This window comes from Lytechinus variegatus, chromosome 14, assembly GCF_018143015.1.
Source record: "Lytechinus variegatus isolate NC3 chromosome 14, Lvar_3.0, whole genome shotgun sequence".
In the NCBI taxonomy this organism is placed as follows: domain Eukaryota; kingdom Metazoa; phylum Echinodermata; class Echinoidea; order Temnopleuroida; family Toxopneustidae; genus Lytechinus; species Lytechinus variegatus.
In genome coordinates this window covers 16,689,361-16,711,671 of record NC_054753.1, presented here as the reverse complement: position 1 = coordinate 16,711,671, position 22,311 = coordinate 16,689,361, and the positions used below count along the sequence as shown (strand labels likewise).

The following is a 22,311-nucleotide window of genomic DNA, read 5'->3' as shown; positions in this document are numbered from 1 at the left end:
TTCACCAACTAGCCTGTTCTCAGCCAATCAGGAGGAATTTCAGTAGCTTGTAACGGGTGTCAGTGAAAATCACCGATGATTTCAGTCTACCGTGACTTCATCTCATAGAGAATGCCAGGGATGTTGTGTGGGTGGAGATGGGTCGTATTTAGAAATGTCATCTCTGTTTAGTAGCGGATGGTTTAGTCTCTGAAATCACATTGCTTATTGTTAAGATTGCAGATCGGCAATGTCTTGAAGTGATTCGACTTGATGGCATGGCAGTAAACATCCATCAGGAGATGAAGGCATATCCCTCTACCCCCTCCCCCCCCCTGCACTCTATGAACTGAGTGTGCTATTGTTGTTGTTGTTGTTCTATAGGGAAACCTAATATCCAACATCAAAATTTCTTCATATGTTTTAAATATTGCACACACAAAAAAAATCATTTGAGGAGCAACATTTTTATACAGGACTCACGGGACACAGTTGAGAATTTTTCTCTTGTGACCATAAGAGCAAATCAAATTTGATAAAACAAAATATTCTGTTGTACCAAATATTGTACTAACCTATAGACCAATATTTTGAAAAACCTTTCAAAAACATTATCAATCACTTCTTCAAAGCATGGCTTGTTTTTCATATGTAAGGTTATGACGCAGAATGGGGATTGAAGACTGCTGATAATTAATGAGTTAGATGCTACTACATACTTGAATATCTACATTACAATTTTACAGTTGAGAGGAAAAGTATTTTAATATCTTGGAACAAACTTTCTTCAGCCATCTTGAATAAAAAATGGATTTAGAAGCCAAAGATATAATTCATTTAAATGTTGGACCAGCCCAACCACCATACTAAAAGCCAAGCTGTAAAGCTTTAGCAGGTTTCATTTCTGGCAGACGCTATAAATGCAACATGTACATTTTGGAACTCTTGCACTGTTATCATTATTATTCCCCCAAAATTCAAAGATTATGCATAATAACCAAATTGATATATTACTGAAATGAAATTGGAAAATAAAATCCTTGAAATGTGCCAGAATTCTAAAGTCCAATTACCACCCAACAGAGCAATCTAATGAGGCATACATTTTAAGAATAATTCATCATCCCTCATAATCAAAATCTGTGTTTTTATGGTTCAGGCTTTCAGATTACCAAATGCCTTTATGAACAGAAATATGGAAATGGTTTATTGAAAATTCATTCGCAGCCAAAGGCTGAATTGCAGGACCTTTACAATACAAGTACCAGAATATCAATTGCATAGTGACACAATACTTAATTAAAATATTCTACTAGTTTTGATGTGCTAAAGTATAAGCTTACCCAATTGGCTATACATTTCCAAAATGCTAAACTTTGTGGGACACAGTTTAATTGGAAATTTTATAGTGTACAGGCCTACAGGGATCTAATTTGTGGATGATTTCAAGTTATTGATACTGTCATTTTGTTTACACGACATGAAAATAAAATGAATTTAAGGAAATAATTGTTTGGGGCTCTTTTGTACATGTACATGGATACTATAGAGACAAAACCACGGTAATATGGCCAGTTAAAAAAGCGGGAAAAATAAGGCTGGAAAAACTAGGTCGGTATGTACAGTACATAAAAATTACCAATCCTATAATCACAGTAATCATATTAAGAGAGGGCATGTACAATGTACAGTCAGTCAGGTTTTAAATTTGGTTTAGTCCAAAACTAAGGGGGGGGGGGGGTCGGCCAGATTCACCTTGCACTCACAGAAATCACAGTCACCCCCTCCCTCCACTTCTCTGTATTCGGTGCATCCTCCTCTCTCAACCCAACCCTCCTACTCTCCTACACCACTTGCTTCTTCCATGTCTTCTTCGGTCACCCCTTCCGCTCTGACCATCCACCTCAAACTCAATCGTCCTTCTAAAACGTGATCAACATCTCTCCTCAACAAATGCCCATACATGTACATGTACCTCCATACTCCATTTGCCTTACAAATATTATGTAATTGATACAAACTTCATTTACCAACCCTACAACCACAGTCAGTCAGTCCTCCAAGTTTTAAATCTGGTTTAGTCCCCAACTGTTTTCTTTTAAAAAGGAAGGATGCTCGTCTGTAAAATTGTATCTGATTTATATTACTTTGTATTGTTTTGAATGGAAATAGAATAAAGAATTGAGTGGAACTATGGAGAGGGGGGGAGGGGTGGGTCACCCGAATTCACCTTGCGCTCACAGAGATCATCCTCACCCACTCCCTCCAACATACTCTATTTGTACTATCTCCTCCTTACAAATATTATGTAAGTTGATACAGACTTCATCCTTTAAAGGTATCGTTTAAGTTTGTGAGCAGCCGATTTAAAAAATTCTCAAACCAAGATGAAACATGTGTACAAGTGCATGTATTAGAACTAATAAACCCTGAAAACAACCATTATTGAGAATGAAAAGCTAAAACTACAAGGCAAACCCTGATTTTGTATAGGCGTCTTCGAGACGCCTAAATAGTACACATAAGTGTATGGGATGAAATTAAGATGGTGTTTCCGGTCACTTTATGTTTCAATTTTTGAAGCACTGAATAATTATTTTTGAACGCAATTTTTTCTGGGCTTCATTTTTGTAACATATCACAGACACAGTTGACAAGTGTGACCTTCTAGCTCAGATTTTTAAAAGTCAAACCAATGTTAACCAATCACTTTAAACCAGAGCCCAGCAATAGGTAGTCAACCTGAAAATGTCACCGAGTGTTGATGGTGTAATAAATGAGAGAGGAGTTCAGGACCAGACCTTCTAAACATCCCAAGTATTCTGGCACAGAAGGCCGACCTAGCTACACAAGGGTATCCAATCATTACAGAAGGGGAATCGGCTCATTATACTTGAAACAGACATTACAAGGGGCATCAGCTCATTATATTTTATGACAGAAATTTAGAAGGGGCATCACCTTCTACACTTAAAAACAGACATTAAAAGGGTCACTAGCTCATTATCTTTTATGACGGATATCAAGAAGTGGCATCAACTTGTTATACTTCAAAACAGACATTACAAGGGGCATCTGCTCATTATACTCTATAACTGCAATTTAGAAAGACATCAACAGAATTTACAAGGGGCACCCAGTCACATTTTTTAAACATTCACGAGAAATGGAATCAGCTCAAAATAAGATTACTGGGTTCACATATATCGTTGCCGAATCGACAAAGTGGCACGAGCAACCGCTGATCTATGAAATCACTTTTTGAGTTAAACACGAATGAAGATTTTCACAATTTCAACTGCCCGTTGCTATATGATTATGAAGTTTAATAGAATGAAGAAGGCACATACCAAGAGCCAGGTATCTACTTCTGCCTTCTATGTTAGTAATTTATCAAATGAACATCAAATCTTGACATAGCAGTGATTCAAACACAAGCATGACAAGTGTCGTTTTGTGGAAAATCTTACTGCAGCGTGCATAGAAATGGGGTGCACCTGCCTGCCTTTTCATGGATTATTTTACAAAGGGTTTTGAGGCTGGTGTCGTTTTTTTATACTTCAATTATCTCATTAGTTAGTGCGTATTGGGTTCTGAATTTTGGTGAAATGATAGACCATATACATTGTAGCTAGAGAATACTGAAACTGGAAGAAACTCAAAATTGACTGCTAAAACTGAAAGATACTGTACTTAACATTGACTTTTCATGTGATTTTGGGACGTTGTGGAACTTCATGGATTCAGCGACCATATTATAATCAATCACATGGCAGAAGAATGTGAACGTTTCTCCATGAAATCTGTTTATGAGGTTTTAAGGAAAGTTTCCAAAACAATAGGAATAATAATGAGTAAACTTAAAGACATTTTACCACAAAATATTCTTCTTACATTGTATAATTCACTGATTTTACCTTACATATCTTATTGCAATATTGTTTGGGGATCCTGCAAGCAACACTTACTGAACCGCATCTTTCTTCTTCAAAAGAGAGCAGTTCGTATAATATGCCATAAACCCTTTCTAAGTCATAGCAGACCTCTTTTCTTGAATTTAAATATACTCCCAATTTCATTACTACATGATTTTCAATTATCTGTTTTTATGTATTCCTATTATAACAAGCTTTTGCCTAATAATTTTGAGAACATTTTCCAAACCAGTAGAGATATACATACATATAATACTAGAAACTCAGCTGATACTCGTGCAATATATGGCCATTATTCTTTCTCAAACAACATATTTTTATGTAGGGGTCCCATTATTTGGAATAAGATCCCTCAAAATATCAAGCAGTGCAAAACCCTTCAAAGCTTTAAAAGACATCTAAAAATACATTTCATGCAGAAAGTCTAAAACTAATAGTAATACTGATATAGATACAATTGTATACTTTTGTTATGTTTGTTGTTTTGTATTTCCTTACTGCATTTGTTTTTTAATTGTGTTGTTTTGTGTTAATTCCAGGATCATTAACTTATAAGTTCCTTGTAACTTTTTAGTGATCCTTCCACTATTCTTAAATATACTCACTTTTGTTATTATGTATTTTATTGAAATATTTATACTTTTTGATTTGTATGTTTTTTATGAAGATTGTGGTAAATAAAGTTTCAATTTCAATTTCAACTTTTTGTTGGGGTGGACTTGTCCTTTAAAACACACATTAAACAGACACAACATTTCAGAAGGGGATTCGGCTCATTATTAGAGAGGCACTGGCTTGTTATACCCTGGAACAGATGTTGTGGTTTAGCATAAATTTATTTAACATTATTACATGGCAAAAATGTGTGAGACATGAATGGTCTCAGTAGCGGAGCATATCAAGTCCTTTTACGTCTTTTGGACCCCTTGTGCGCGCCAATGCTCAGCGGCGCACGCAAAGTCACACAAGCGCAGCCCGGCTAGCGCTAGGGCTATACCGGGCTATACGCTAGGGCACGGCGGCCGTGGCCCCTGCCTGCTGCACTGCATATTAGGTACAGTACGCGCCCGGCCCGAATATGACAACTTTTGCCATTGGCTTGTGGTCTGACACATGTTTATTTAAAGCTAAAACGCGAACGCGAAGTTTGACCAATGAACATCATTCTTACATCATCGTAAAGCTTAGAGAAAACTGCACAATGACTCATGGGAACTAAGCTGTAAGATACCATCAAGCGAAATTGGATCGAGTGGGAAATCGTTTGTGGTGACATAAAGTAGAATTTTACGTTGAGTTTCATCCTATTTTTGATATGAAAGGGATGTTTTTGACCCCAAAACGCGAATGTAATTAACATCTTTGCAAAAATTTCAATTATTTAATGGAAATAATATGATATCATCAGCATTATATCATTGGAACTACGGATAAAAGTGGGAACTTTTTTCAGGAATGACAAAATTGTTAACAAAACATGAAATTTCCAATGGTATTTCCATAGAGTGGTAGACACGCGCGGAAAGCACGTGCAGTTAGTGTCCCATAGGATTCGATATGTTACGAAGTTGCAATCAATCTCAAGTCAATTTGAGTGAACTAATTGTGCTTCTTGCAAATTAATAAGTATAAATTGGTTTGCTTTAGATAAAATTGATATATCTTCTGTAAATTTGCAATCGCAAATTTTTTCTCGCAACATTCTTTAAGTCTGAGAGGAGAGGTTTACTTTACAGTGTGAATGAAGCTTCATGAACACTGGTTAAAAGGAAATGTTTGTTACATAATTTATAAACAATAAATAAACACCAATGTTAAACTGTACTAGATTAACTGTGTTGCACAAATCAAGTTTGTTGTGAAGGCCAACATTGTAGATATTTAAGGCTGGCCTAGCAAGCCTACATACTCAACATCATTTGAAGGTTAATGTATACCAAGGTTTTTTACCTGACTGCTATGAAAGCACGAATGCCTATGAGCAAGCAACCAGGGGACCAACAGCTTAAGGTCCTCTTTGAGGGACCTGGTAATGAGGATAAATGCCTTACCAAAGGACAATAGCGCACCACTTGGGAATCGAACCCGGGTCACCGGAATCCGAAACCCCCGCTCTACCCACTGATTAATGTGAACGGGGCTATACTTTACACTGAACAGGTTTACTGCCATGATAGGCATGCTCACAATTTGCTCTGTAATCCCAATGGTTCATTCCTCCAGATTTAACTGGATGAAAAAATATGTCAGGCAAGACATCAGAGCATACCACAGCCAGTGACATATGTTCAGGGATTACAGGAGATATTGCTTTGATATACAGTATGTCTAGGAATGTTATTTGCGATATGTTTATGAACATGACCATTCAAAGCTTCCCCCATCCTTTCTTTCTTCAGAGAACATTAGTTGGTAATGAAAGCTATCCGCACATTGTAAAAATGTGCCACGTTAATTTTTTGTCTCTCAAAGCATACAGGGATATTTTTTCTATATTATTATTGTATTTTACTATATTTTTCATATTTCATCATAGCTCAAATAAACTGTGAATATATTCTAATGCAATAATTCAAAATTGTATTATGGACTCAATTTCATTCCAGCCACCAGTATACATAAACCAAAGCACCATACCATGTAGTACTATACACAATTTCCTCTTTTACAATGTTGAAATATTTTCCTAAGGTACTTCGGTCTGATTTTGGTATAAAAAGTACTTCCAATGGAGAAATATAATGAGGTGCTTGCCAAAAATGACTTATTTTGGTATTCATCAAAGTTGACCTCAATTTCAAAGGCATCCTCACCTCCACAACAAACCTGGTGGTCTAAGCCTGAATTCTACTGGTAGTATTGAAAAACTTTCCTCCAAGGCATGCTTCTATCATAATAAAACAAAGTAGATGATCATATATATTTTAGATTCCATATATTTCAGACTCACATCATTGGGGAGGCGTGGATAAGATCCCCCATCCCCACCCCCTGGTTTAAATAAATCTAGAGCTGTGTTTTGTGATTTACCCTTTTTTCCTTGTTATTCATTTTCTTGAAGTGCCCCCCCCCCCGCCAGTAAATCCTGGATTTTCAACTATTTTCATATGCCCCATTAAGGCACTCCCATGACAGCCCCCCCCCCCCCCCCCCCCGGTAATCCTATCTTTGTGCTTTTCTGAATTCATCTTCCTTTCTCAATATCTTCTAAGTATGCTCTAGGTGTACATATATATGAATGCCAGATTACTCAAATCACGATCCACAAATTGGATTTCAAATTAAGTAGAGGCCCAGAGGAAAGAGACAATTCACACATGACCGACTTTTATTTGTCATTCCCACACTTCTTTATCAAGTCAATAGATTCCAGTTAAATTAACCTACAAGTTAATGGGCATGTCTTTGCATGACTCATCTCCTGGCGCCCCCACCAACGTAAGGCTACCATTCTAAACATGGATGTCTCCGAGAAGTCCTAATGATGCTTCATCGATTGTGATCCTATTAGCATCTCGGTCTGTCCCTGATGACGATTGATGACATCATCACCTCTATCTATAGGAATGCCCCCATTTCCCATGAAAGCTATGATATGTCGGCGTGCCAGAAGAATAGAGGACATACATATGGGACTCTTTATTCAACCATAAGATGTTATTAAATTATATTCCTGATTTATAATACCCTTTATTAAAATCTTCTCACATCCAATTTTACCTTCTAAGGCAACTCTTCAAATTATTGAGGTGCACTTGTTGTCTGAATCATTTCTCATGACTACAGATAAATCTTCCCAGCTACATGTATGCCCAATTCATTAAACCTGCCAATTCTTTAATTCCCTTTCATTCTTTTTTGTTGCATCTTGTATTTATCTTACTGGGCAAGGTGGCTCAGTGGTAGAGCGCCCGCCTCATGAACAGAAGGTCATGGGTTCAATCCCCAGCCAAGTCATACCAAGGACTAGATTCTGCTTTCTTGTCAGGCAGTCAATATTTAACAATGGTGCAGGGCAATATGTGATACGGGGTCCAGTGGGAGAATAGGTTCAACATGTATAACTGGGCCCTGCTGCATAAAAGAATACCATTGCGGCAACTTTGCCACCCAGTGGTAACTTCCCTGAAATCCTTGATTCTGATTGGCTGTTGATCATCGTTACCATGGAAGTTACCATTGGATGGCAAAGTTACCATAATGGTAACTTTTATGCAACAAGCCCCTGGAGAGGCTACCCGGATATAAAAAAAAGTTATTATAATTATTTAGTCCTCTCTATTCATATTGACAGCGGGGGGGGGTCTACTCTTGTTTTTCTCCTTGTCTCATACAGATAGTACAATGGGGGTCAAAAATTTTCCAAATTGGTGACGCCTCAAAATTGCTGATGAGCACCTTTCTTGGTCGACATGACCCCATTCTGGTTTCAAACAGACAAAGTTTGTTCCTTTGTTTGCGGGTGTCATCATCCTTCGTCATCATCACGATATCGCTATCAGGGGTGACAACTGATGACATCATCGTCCTTGCGGGATATACCAATTCATGGCAAGGAATATCTTTGGAGCCAACGATGGAGTTTACAGAGAAATTAAATATTACATCGTGGGATTCCCTTGTATATCATTTAAAAGGAGATATATGCAATGGGTGATAATGGTGATAATGATTGCATGGGAGATGCCTAGTAAGTATACCTGCATACTGATGATTACAAAATAAGTTCTAATTCAGAGGTTTAAAAGATGACCACAAAATTATCATTTATCAATTGATTATCTCCTATAATTAATAAATTTACAGTAAATATGAAAATAAGCAAGCCATTTGGAATCAGCAGAATATGAACCTATATGTACCCTAATACTTGACAAGCAGTGGCTCTATTAGCAAGACATTTCTTCATATCACTGCGGAATGATTTTGTAAACAAATACATCAGCCTTATTTCATTCCCCACAGGTACCTCTGCTATAGAATGTATATCAGACTATAATGAATATGTATGTAGACCTGTATTATAATTGCCCACTTTTCAAAATGAAAACTCTTGCTTGAAACAAAAACAAAATATAATTTGGGGAAAATTACATGTACACAATACTGCACATACTTTTAAAAAGCTCCCTTTTCCATTTATTTTGCCATTTTGAACCCCCCCAAAAAAAATCTAACTAATAACCTGATAAAATCTTACTGGTTGGCTGGTATGCTATGCATATCGACCTTTATGAAATTCAGATGTTTAAATTATTCCTTACATATGTAATACGATCCCAACTGCTTAAAATGGAGCTTTCCATCTATTTGAAGTTGTTCATTATTATGCGGTTGAATGGTTTTGCTGATTAGTCATACTGCTGTGGTGTGAAATGACACATCAATGTTTCTGGTCTATTGGTATGACAGTATGTCTGTTAAATTGAGCATCTTTCTCATCCGAACAAGCTTTCCAGCCCCATTCACACTGGACTTAATATCTGACTCACTCAAAAACACCATTTTATGTTAATAAAGTTAACATTTTTAAACAACACATTTTTACTATAAAGTTTGTGAATGGAAACAAAGTATCCTTATGTACATTACCAGGCTTGAAAACACACATTGCCTATTTACAGGCTTACATTAAAGTAGAAGTATACTTTGATAAACATTCCTGTCAAATCAAGGTTTACATTGTCTCGTGTGAATTTAATCTACAATCCTATATCTAATTAGCTGTACTTATACTAGTCAACATTATTCTGGGGCCCACTTCAGAAAGACAATGTCTTTCGTGGAATCCTTGCTTTTGACAGGCTGTCGAGCACTCTTATCATGACACACTGTACATGGCTAAGTTATCATAATCAGAATACGGAATGGGACCCGCATCAAATTATACAAGGATCATAGTTATACATTCACATCCAGCATGAATCTAGCTCTACACTCAAGCTTTGCTCGCCTATATTTATTCATGGGTGCATGTGTTTGATATAGACACATTCTCCTTCTGTTTGAATTATAAGTGCGAGGGTTTTCTCCCGGATGAATGGGGCCCCAACAAACCCAACTGTGCCAGACTAATTATACCACTCCATTTTACACTCATTGAGATACAAGTATAAGGGTAGAATGATGCCTGCTCTGATGAAGCCAGGTGTTGGAATGTACTATAATAGGTGTAGATTTCAAAGAGGATAAAATATACAAGAACATTACTCCTGCCCCCATTTGCTATGCTCCCAATTCTATGTGAATATGATGACAAGTATATGTAATGCAGAGCCCGCAGTGATAGAATTTTATCACCTCAAGTAGCTGCCCTTTTGAATTTAAAATGAAATGAAAAGATAAATAAATGAATAAATAAATAAATGAATGAATGAATAAATAAATTAATTAAATAAATAGATAAATAAATAAAAATATATAAATATATACTAATAAGTAAATAAAACAATAAATAGATAATCATTCAATATATGAATTGAAAAAAACAAAAATATCCAATCTGTTAACATCGCCAGGATTGAGCATTCCAACAATTCACAGGGGTGCACCAAGTACACTCACTCCATATGGGGGAAGAGGTCGGATATAAAGCTACATGTATGGATATATGTAAAACCTATATGATAGGTCAATAAATAGCTCTTGTAATGATGAATATTAAAAAGTTTCAGGTGTTTGAAAGAAACGTTATAGACGTGGTGAGGATGGGGAAATATGCTGTACATGTGCAGTATGTAGCCATAAAATAATGTACATGTATGTTCATATGAATAAAAAAGGCAGAATAATTATGGAGTAATGTACTTGTTCTGTACATGACATGAAAGCAATAACTATTCAGAATATATACGCATGGCCGATACATGCTGTACATGTAGTATCTATATAGACCATTATCACGACCTACCTTGTTTTAAACGTGCTGAAATATAGAATCATTATAAAAATAATGTAACTTTAATAAGACTCATGCAAGTTATACAAGAACCAATGGCAATTCTGTCAAAACCATAAAAGCCAACTATTACTTTAGTACCTTGGCATTAAATGCTAACATTAAACAAATATAATTATGTGTTAGAAAAAAAATGAAAGTTTCATGCAAAACTTCATACAAATTCACTATGAAGTCTGCAATGTACCACAAAATAATTATTCAAAATAAAATATCATGAAATGAAAATCACATGCATACAATAAATACAATAAATTAATGTCAAATCAGCAGTACAGGAAATGTATGCAAAGAGTGCTTTAAATACCGTACATGAATTATGGATAACAACATGCAGAATATTGTATGAACACAGTGTTAAGAAAGCAAATTGAAATTAGAAGAAAGCAAAATGTTGAAAAAATGTAAATAATGACAGAAGAAATTAATGGTCTTCAGTTCTAAGATTTTTTATTTTTGACTGTACATGTAAATGGGGCTTTGCAAGAAACTTTATACATATACATTCAATTCCAAAACAACCCAAAGTCAAATAATCTCTTTCAATAAATGCAAATATTTAGTTGATTTACATTCAATTGCAAAATACAATGTCCCTTTACGTTCGATTTTGGAACTCGCAATTAATTAACAATTTAACGGAAGTTTCTTGCATTGCCTTGTAAGACAAATTAACACTCAACTACATAAAGTATCAACAGAAAGTGTATACATGTACTGTTTGCAAATGAAGAAGTCCTCCCTTTTTTGTTCGTAAACTATGTATTGAATTTGAGTGATATATAAAAGAAATATAAAGAAATTTAAAACTGAGGGTATACATTCACATAAAAGACAAAAACACATGTCTCTATAGACCTAATCAAAAGCTCTAAAAAGTAACATTTCACATCAGAAGCTGTAGTATGTTCATTTGACTGTTTTCATTTTTAAAAATGCTGTGAATTATACCAGGTCCAGGAAAAGAGGTTTTACAAAAAAAAAATCTTTTTAACAATCAATATAGACACTTTTTTATTTCAATGTTAAGATATAACTAATTTGAAATTTGCAATGTGACACTGTAATGGATTTTTTTTTAATGAGGAATATGATTTCGATATTTTACCACTTTATAGACTCATAATCTTCTTCCAAATTGATCATTAAAGTACCTATTAGATCTCAGTCAGTTTTTGCAGATTAGATCAATTCTTGAGTATCCCCAACCTGATAAAAAGGTTCTAAAAATTCAATGAGAATTATGAATTGGAACATTAGAAAACAAAACAGAAAATTACTATGTTTAATAGAATGCTATTCATGGACATACTATCCTAAAGAATATTAAATTAACTAATAGTAATAGAGGTATACTGTATACATTTTACACCACATGAGCATGTTCTACATGTAACTAGTACAAAAATATATCCTTTTCGATACAAAATATAAAAACAAGAACTATGTCAATGACTACATGTAAAAATAGGAGATTTAGAAGTTTATCTCTGAAAAAAATCTAAGTGCACTCAGAAATAAAATATGAAAGAGTGAAGCGAAAATTAGCCCACAAAATACAGATACCAGCAAGAAAAAAAAACCAACACAAGTTTTAGTAGACATAGAAAAGCATTATTAAAAAGCGCGCTCTACCTCTAACATAGCTGAGCTCGTGGTGGCGCTGTGATGTTTTAGGTGGCGGCATGGGCGGCGGGCCTATCATAGGGTCAAAAGGTCACCAAGCCAAATAACCCAGTTAAGGCAGATGCAGGAAAAGATAAATAGAAATTGAAAAAAAAAACAATTGAATAAAAATACAAAGTAGAATCCATAACGGCAAATCACACAATTCAACAGATTTATTTTGCAATATAAGGGGTAAAACCATTTTTTATACAAAATAAATGTAAATTACTCTACATGTACATCTGAACTGCTTTAAATGAGTTTTTGATTATTACATAATAGATCTTCCTACTCTATGTATTATGAAGGAAATGTGGAATATGAAGCATTATCTATTCTTCATTCTAATAATAAAATAAAATTTACACTTTTACACACATAGAGAATATCCAAAGAGACACAAGAATTAAATTCCCTATTTCCGAGAAATAAAAACACAATTTCTTTAACAGCAATTCAAGATAGGTTAGTATGGAAGCAAGCAAAAGAAAAAACATTAACTTGTGCATGAAACTAAAGCCATCACAGAAAAGAAAAGAACATTCTAAAAATGCTTGGGAAAAAATCATATTAGTGAGTATGTCCATGTTCACCTTTTAAACAGATATTGGAAATAGCATGGAAGATACTTATGTACAGTGTATACATAAAGGTGGATTCATGCCTGATAAGATTTAAGAAATTTCTTCATGATACCCATCCAACGTGAAAGAGCTACAGTTAATTGTTTTACTACTAAAAAAAATTCCAATAAATGCATAACTTACAATTACATGTCCTTATTTTGACGGAAGGCTCAAATTTATTTGCATTCATTGCGTAAAGAACGTACAAGCTCTGTAATTTGACATTTCTTTTTCATTACTATATTTAAAAAGGACTTTTGTATAATGAATCTTAAGTCAACATATGCATATGATAAAAGCCAACAAAAGAACAGAATTAAAAAAAACTTGTGAATTAAATTTGCTTGGTACATTAAATGTGTCTAATACCCCTTTCATAAACCCAAGTATGCGGCTAATAGCAGCATAATTTGGTTGTAAAATCAGAGGAGGACCAGAGTTATCCACATTATTTTGATGCTTCTATTATCCGCATAATAGCAGCATCGGGACCAGATTTTGACTTTATGAACGCATTTCCAAATAATGCGGATAATTGCCATGGTGCGGTCACAAGGTCACCCTTTCCCCAACACCACCACATCGGAGGGGGTGTGTCCAGTTGTCATGACGATTATCCGCCTTTTTCAGGACTGGCGCTCGTAAAAATAGTGCGGATTATTTTCGGAGTTTCTGAACGCAATTTTTATTTAATTATCCGCATTACTCTTAGGCGGCTAATTGGAGGATGGGTTTATGAAAAGGGTATAAAAGACCCAGTTGTGAGATTTGTTTTATCTCCTTGAGGGAGATACTGAAGCAAGGGAATTTCTTCTCAGTTTGCTTCTCACAAACAATGAAGCAAAAGCAAATTAACAGTCTGATAATACACAGTGAGTGGATACAGGACAATAACAGGTACTTTTAAGCAAATTGGAAATGCAAATTTAAACGTTTGTCCACACTGAACAAACTAATCCAGGTTTATAATTGTTGTTTATGCCGTAACACCCATCATGGTCTATTTCCTTGATCTCAACCAATCCATGGTGATTTGTCGGGAATCGTAATATTACTGTCAGAGTCTTTTGTTAGTTTTGATATAAGAAAGCAACTTAATGTGTGCATGCAGCTTTTTTATGAAGTTTTTTTTTCCTTTTAATAATATCATTCATTTGGCATTTTTGACACATACACATGCACATCAACTTTTGCGGTAATAAATCCTTCCTTTCCAACCAAATCTACCTAAATATTCATATTTGGGGAGGGGGTGCTTTTTCTCAATGGTGTTATTATTGTTAAACTTGAATAATTTTATTTTGAAAGCAACTTTGATACATGCAAAAGATAATTTTATAAAATAAGGCATAAAATACACTTCGAATTTATGATGTACAATGGCCTATGTGATAAACAAATATATTTTCCTTAGACATGATTAGTCTTCATGCATCAGACTCACCTTTGGAAGAAGCTGTTGGTCTGTAATAACCCGAAGGTTTGGGCAACGTTGGGGGTGGTGCGCCTATGTGACGAGCAGGGTTCGGTGAAGGGGATTTATTAGTAGAGAATTTTATAGGAAGCAGGCAGACAAGAAGATGCAGGGAAACAGAGAGACAAAGAAAACAATTTCAGTGGTTAAAAATACTAAATCTACATCAAAATTCTATATCTACTTCAAATATATTTATCCACATGTGCGAGCAAGGTCTCATCCCTTCATTTAGTATGACTCTGGCTTTATAAAATCTGATACAATCCAAGAAGAAAATTGTCATAATTGGCAAACAGTAAAAATGCTGTTTAATTTATATAGCTGTTTTATACTCTAAACCAGTTTTATAATAAGTTTAACATTTGAGCATTAAACATCTTAAAAAACAAAGATTATTTTTCAATAGTTTAAATCAAGCATGTTTGCTTCACTTTACTACCGTAAAGTTCATAACACTTTTTTTTTTCTGTGTACTATCAAAGTATAAAGGAATGAGACCTTTGCATTCATTCTACATGTACACGTAGTGCAAGGGAAAATGCAAACAAAATGCATGAATCATTCAAAACTTGCAAAAAAAAACTAAAAGATTCTTAGATTATGAAACCAAAACTTTGTTTCTAAAAACAAAAAAACTATGTTTTTGCGATTAAAGAGTGCAAACAATTGATTTTGCATGATGCCTTCGATTGCAAATGTGACTTTATTTGTGCTGCATTTCAAAGCTCTACCTACATGTACTGTATGGCTGAATAATGCCTATTATGTCTGAAATTGTATTTGTATATGATTCGAGTAATAAACATCTACAGTAAAAGGGCCACACAAGTTTAGATGATAAAAAAGGTTTGAGCCCATTTGAAAGTTCTACAGGAATCATCCATTCAAATTCAAAAGTTTGTTAAAAGTGATATAGAAATATGTATTTGCTATACTCCCAAATGCAGTTCAATAATGTTTTCTAATTATTGGTCAAGCACACAATAATTGAAAAGAAAAAAAATTATTTTCCTCACAGTAAAACTGAATGCAAGAACTGTTAAAACACTTGCTCTTCCAAACTGCTTTATGTATTATGATACTCACGTTTTCCCCTCATTTCAAGCTCAAATTGAAATACTAGTAGGTGAAAGTGCAGAAATAATATAAAAGTGTATGTACATGTATATATCCAAATCAGCCAGCACACTATACCAGTAGGCCTACACAATCTTTATGTTATTCCTCTCTCACAAGAATATCCATAGCTCGGAAGACATTAAAACCATGTCCTAAAACTTCTAGACATTGATGTAAAGTGGTTCCAACCTAGAACTTGACTTCAAAACAAGTCAATTTTGTGCTAAAAATGCTCATTTTTGACATTCCATTCATATCTCGTTTCACCTCTTCAGGGCTCCCAACCAATCCCATATGAAATCACTTTTCCATGTTTGAGGCAACTAGGCAACTGGAGATTTATGAGATATGAAAGAACAATTTCTGATGAACTAATTTGACCTCAGGCCTGCAACTGTATGGTCGCTACCCGCTAGTCTAATCATTCACAGACTCTATCCATTATTTGTTGAGGAAAGACAACTATACTGCAATTTAATTAACTATCAAAAAACAATTTCTGATGAACTAAATTTGACTTTAGAATTGCAAAAGAATCACTACTAGAGTAAAATATAGACTTTGTCAATTCTATATCACAGACAAAAAACAAGAATAAAGTTTACTTCTTTGTAAGTCTTGGAAATTTATGAGATAGACTATCTGCAGAATAATTTCTAATCAATTTTTCAACCTCAGACTCAGCTTTGCAAAAACTGTGATTGCTACTAGTCTTGAAATACAGGCTTCATCAATCATTTAATACTGCAAGAAACAATTCAACTTCTAAGATGAGTCTAATTATACATGTACATGTACATGTACTCATCTTTTGTCATATCCTCAGAAGATGATAGGTCTATTCTGGTCTGAAATCAAAATTAATTACCGGTAATTGAATAAAGTGAAGTATATGTAATATTCAATCGCCATTGGAAAATGATAAATTCACTCAAACTTGGATCATGGATGACAAATATAAGAAAGTCATAACACCTTTCAGCTTTGAGTAAATATTTTGGAAATATCCCTATGAAAGTTGCCATGATTTCAAAAGTACCAGTGTGGATCAATTTCTTCCTGAAGCAAATTACTGCATGACTGGGATTTGAGACCATGACTTACATGTACTCTTTCAAAGTGTGGAGACTAATCTACTAGGCCAAAATGCCAGACCACAATGCTCCTTGACCAAAGGATACCTGGGCCCCGTCTTACAAAGAGTTGTGATTAATCCGATCAATCGCAACGATGGAAGGCCAACAACGTCAACATGTATACCGGGTATGCATGTTTTTTCAAAATATTTTCTAGCTACATGTATGTATATTCATGCATCAATTTTTTTTTCTTAAAAATTCACCGTGCTTCTTTTTGTTTACAACTTAGGACATTGTGAAAATTTCCTGTAGAAAAATTTATGACACTGATGGATTTCCATAGAGTTATGATTGACTGGATCGATTGTAACAGGCCCCTGGGGTCTGTTTCATAAACATCTATCATCTGACAACAAGTTATCAGTTCTGACAACTTTCCTTGATTTTGATTGGCTAAAAAGCACCATTACTACGGTAACAATTGGATAAATCAGGACTTGACAGATACCATTCCTCTCATGAAACGCTGTACTTTGATAGTTTTTATTATTTTCGTGTTGGTCTGAAATAGGGCTGTTTTGGATAACGTCCTTATCGCTAGTCCTGTCGATAATCGCTTGTATTCGCCACTTATAACCTTTCTCTCGTTGTCAATAATACCAGCTACTATGTAGGGACAGAATTCACGCAAACGACCCTTGAAAGTGGCTTTTCAAACAGAAAATCACAGAAAACATATTTTTCCTCAAACAAATTTTAAAGCGTTCTTGGTACAGTGGAAGAAACAAATTTTGGCCAACACGAGTATGTGACATCACTATAATGCATAAACATGCGCATTGATAATATTCTTTTAAGTCGATAATTATCGATATCGTTAAGATATTCTTAGCATGATGTCAACATTTTTAGTATTTTCTTAATGACAACAGCCCTAGTCTGAAAGCATCTGGAGATCAGAATCTGGCATGCCATCCATACCAGGACAAAATGTTGTCAAAATACAGGATGACAGGTTGTCATATGGGGAGAAAATTATGGAAGGAATTATGATACCCCTCCAGTTTAGAATTGTGTTTCCTTGGCAATAAGAATAGGCTCATGGAAAAACTGATTTTTTTTTCCACAGAAAATATGAAAAAGTACTACCAGTAATTCCATAATGATTTGGTTTATTACACCAGGAGGGTGTTTCACAAAGATTTAAGTATGACTTAGTTTCGCACTTAAATGTCTTGTTGCGCGCAGTATACATGTAAAAGGCATGACAGCCTTGATCAGATCATGCCAAGAGGACGCGCACTACTGCGTAGTAAAGATTACGCGTTGCATATAATGTACGCGTCGACATTTAAGTGCGACCTAAGTCATACTTAATTCTTTGTGAAACACCCCCCTGACCTGATGAGACAAAACAGGTGTACAGGTGCACAATGATTACATATATATAAATAAGCAAAACAGATGGCTTTATCATGCATGACTTTGCACTATGTACAAGTAGGGCCTACATGATGTAGTATATAATAGGCCTATATACTATAATATCCTCTCTCGAAAAGAATATCAGTGTGCACATAAAAAAATAAAAACTCCAAAATGTCTGAAGTTGGAAGAATTATCTTTCACATTCTACTTTATTAAGATTTTCAATATTTTGCTTGTTTAATTGTCCTCCAGTGATTGATTTATTCATTTACATGTATCAAAGCTCATACTTTTGGTCCTGTTTTTTGGTCTTTGAGTATCACCATTGGGTTTACATTAAAGATGTACATACATGTGCAGCACTGCAGGTCAACCAGTCCAGAACCAGTGATCCAGCAAACACTTTCTGATCCAAATATGAAAGGGGTTACATGTACATGTACACATTCATTACAAATTGAAAGTGAAAATATAAAGGCCTACATAGTCATTCTCCTTGAGAGTCCGAACTCCCAAGAATTTGTTTCTTTTCTTTTCACAATGTTTGACAAGGGATGTTATAGCTTTCGGCCATGTGCATTGTGCATGTACGCTCACTGTGATTCAATTCAACACAACAACTATTCATTGTATTTACTTCTCACAGGGAATAAAAAATGTGATCTGTTTTGAGGGCTTTGCGACTTTTGAGAAAAGAGAACCCCTTTACATTTCAAGGTAAAAGAGGGAGTATAAAGACAAATAATTGCCCCTAAATGTACATGTATGTAAAAGTACACTTATGCTTGAGTACCAAGGATGAGGCTGAAAATGTACATGTAGATACATGTACATGTATCTGTATTCTGTGTACGGAATCAAGGTTTACACAGTAATAACTTTGTTTAAAATTTGTCAGTTACTATATAAATGTTTCAGTAGTTGTTTTTGAACAGTTTAAAGGGGGTTTGAACTGTGTGTGGTCTCTCATTGACTGTGTGTTACAAATGTATAGTATTAAAATATGTTTTCAGATTACTACAGAGAATAAATTGTCCTATAATTGTATTTGTTTCTATAGAGAAACTGAAATGTTCTGAGAGGAAAAGTAATTGTTTTGTTTACTTGGTATGATAATTGCAGTATAAATGTATTGAGTAGTTAATTAGCATGTTATCATTTAAGTGGGTCTATCTTACTAGACTAAACTAGCAATATGGGTCAGGAAACTGGCCAGGTATGAGTAGTCGAGGACTCAATATGGCACTATTGGTTCGTATCTGCTTTAATTCAACAAAATGCATTTAAAATGTTACACAAAATGTGCACTGTACACATGTTTTTTGCATTTAATCTTCAATAACAATGAAGTACGTTTGATAAAACTGTAAAACAACTACATGTACTATAGACGTTACAAAAAACAGCTTTGAATCAAATTTCAAGCAGTGTTTTTACAACGTACATATGGATTGTATAGGTACAATAGAATACATGTGTAACTCCTTGGTATAACTAGTAATATATACATGTATGCAAGTATTAAATGTTTAATTGTGCCACCACAAATGGCTTTCCATAGATGCGTGACTCAGCCATGACCAATAAATGTATCAACACCTCAATAGCCCAACTGTCTGTATTTTGCCCTTGTTGTTGGCATGTACTTGTGTGGTGGCAGCGGTGGGATTTGAACCCATGCCATTGAGTTTGAAATGACTGGTGGCTTAAACCAAAATCATTCATATCATAGGCTGCCGCTGCAAATGCTGTAAATAAAGGGATCACACTGGATCACTTTTATTTGGAATAATAGTCACTTTTTATGAATAATAGTAATAATTATAGTCAAGTTTTATAAAGTGCTTTTCCCAGAATGGCTCAAAGCGCATTTCAGCATATTACCTCGGTCATTGGATTCATTTAAACCCTGCACAAAAAGTGCACAATTTCCACTCTCTGGGGAGCATTCCTTGCATTCATCGCAGCCTCATTATGGCGCTGGCAATATCGAACATGCAATATCTTTCGCATCCTACCAGGTACCCAATAGCACCTTGGTCGAGAGCGGCAAAGTGTGGATTAACGCCTTGCCAAAGGACGCTAGACCGTGGTGGGGTTCAAATACACGAGTGACAGGACCATCTGTTTACAAGGCGAGAGTCAGAACCACTGCACCACGGCTCTTCCACAAATGTTGTACAAAGTTTGTATTAAAAGACAGTCTACATGTAGCATGAATTTTCCATGCCTTGCCTTTATTTTTAAGGCCTTTAAAGCCTGTGTATAGCTTTGGTAAAGGGTCAATAATGTGATTGATAATCGAATATCATCTAATATGACAGTCTTACTGAAGCGTAGAGACCATTAGATATTTTTCCAACTGCACTTCTCTGAGAAAATTTCAAATATTCAAATCTTGGATAAAACATGTATAGTGCCCTCTCTCAGCGATGCTTGATTTGAATTTTAAAAATGGGCATTCAAGCACTTATCTTATAAATTTAGTGATTAGATATCCAAAAGTTACAGACAAAGAACATATCTTGAAAGTTTCAGCCCATTCCATGATTTGGAATAGGATTTAATTGAAAGACAAAAACACACAGATATTTTAATTTGATCGGGTGACCCGATCAAGTTAAATTTCCATGTAAAATCGCAAAATTTATCCTGTAAAACACATTTTCATTTCATATCCTCCACATCATAACTGTTATAGGGCATATCCATTCATATTAGCTAGCAATGACTTGGAATAGTGATAGGTGCATTTTGGTGGATTTACCAAAACTATACACAAGCTTTAAAGCCTACATGTATATCGATGAATTTTATATTGGTGTGGTTCATCCTTGTGTCATTATGACTGATCAAAAGGAACAGTATGTGTTCTAAAATTAACCTCTAGACTGATGTACATTGTGTAATTTGTGTTCCTGGGTGATATAAACAGGAAGAGATAATATAGCCTAATTTATGGTGCTCACATCCATTGTGCTGTAATGACTCCAGTGATTAGCCTTTACCTTATAGACATACTGTACAACCCCTCTAATAGCCAAGATGCAAGATGCTTTTTATCTAGCAATCAGCATACTCAATCATATCAGATAGAAACCTGGGTTGAGGGTGGGGAAGTTAAAGTCGTGCGAAAGGGATATTAAATTCAATATTAGCACCATGATAAAATTTGAACTAGAACCCTAGACCTTCATGTACAGTGGTGGTTCAAAGTCTTAATATGTATCAACTGATCAACAGCACCATCCAAACCTTTAAGACTGCACTTTAACGTACCTGTTGAACAATTGATTAATTGTATTTCTTAATTGTATAAGTTGAGATATTTAATTCTTGTATAAAATTATGTGAAGCACATAGAGACCTTATGTATTATGCGCTATAAAAATGTAATTTATTATTTTTATCATTATTTGGTGCTTTTCAGGCTATGCATTATAATGCTGAATATGACAACAAGGAAAAATATATGATTTTTACTGGTATCAGCTCATCCTCACTTCCCGGATATGGGTCAACCAAGCCTATCACATGACATTCTATGATTTCCCTACATGTACGTGTACTGACAGAAACAGTAGTCCGTATCGAGTTGAATCTGGGTCATCAAATTGAAATGTGCAGACTTCAATAACTTCCAGTATAAACACAAATATTATAGTAACAGACCATAAAACTGTGTACACATACATGTACATGCAGGCCTACACATAGATACCATTCTGAATAATGACAATATCTATGATGAAAGTTATTATCTTTTTGTGTGTACATGTACATAGGCCTAAATCCAGTCCTTCGGAAGCACATACATGTACTATAGTACCTACATTTTAGAGACGTTTATACATGTAGCCCTATTGCAGTTTGAACTGAGAATCTTGGAATTCTCTGAATACAACAAAGCACACAAACCAAACAGAGGATGTACTACAGTACATGTACATGTACGTACCAATATCACGGAACAATATGTACATCAAACCAACTTGACCTCCAGCTAGACCAGATACCAATCCATATTTGGAGTGTTTGAATA

At 35.0% G+C, this 22,311-nt stretch overlaps 1 protein-coding gene across 1 annotated transcript in view; it reads right to left on the bottom strand.

Moving 5' to 3' along the window:
- Positions 1-22,311, bottom strand: part of LOC121427356 (lipoma-preferred partner homolog) — a 55,893-nt gene that overhangs the window by 19,568 nt on the left and 14,014 nt on the right. Inside the window, exons 3-4 of the mRNA XM_041623707.1 lie at positions 14,611-14,673; positions 12,508-12,570 (exon numbers count right to left, since the gene is read on the bottom strand). Of these exons, the coding sequence (XP_041479641.1) occupies positions 12,508-12,570; positions 14,611-14,673 (126 nt within the window). The remainder of the gene's footprint in view (positions 1-12,507; positions 12,571-14,610; positions 14,674-22,311) is intronic.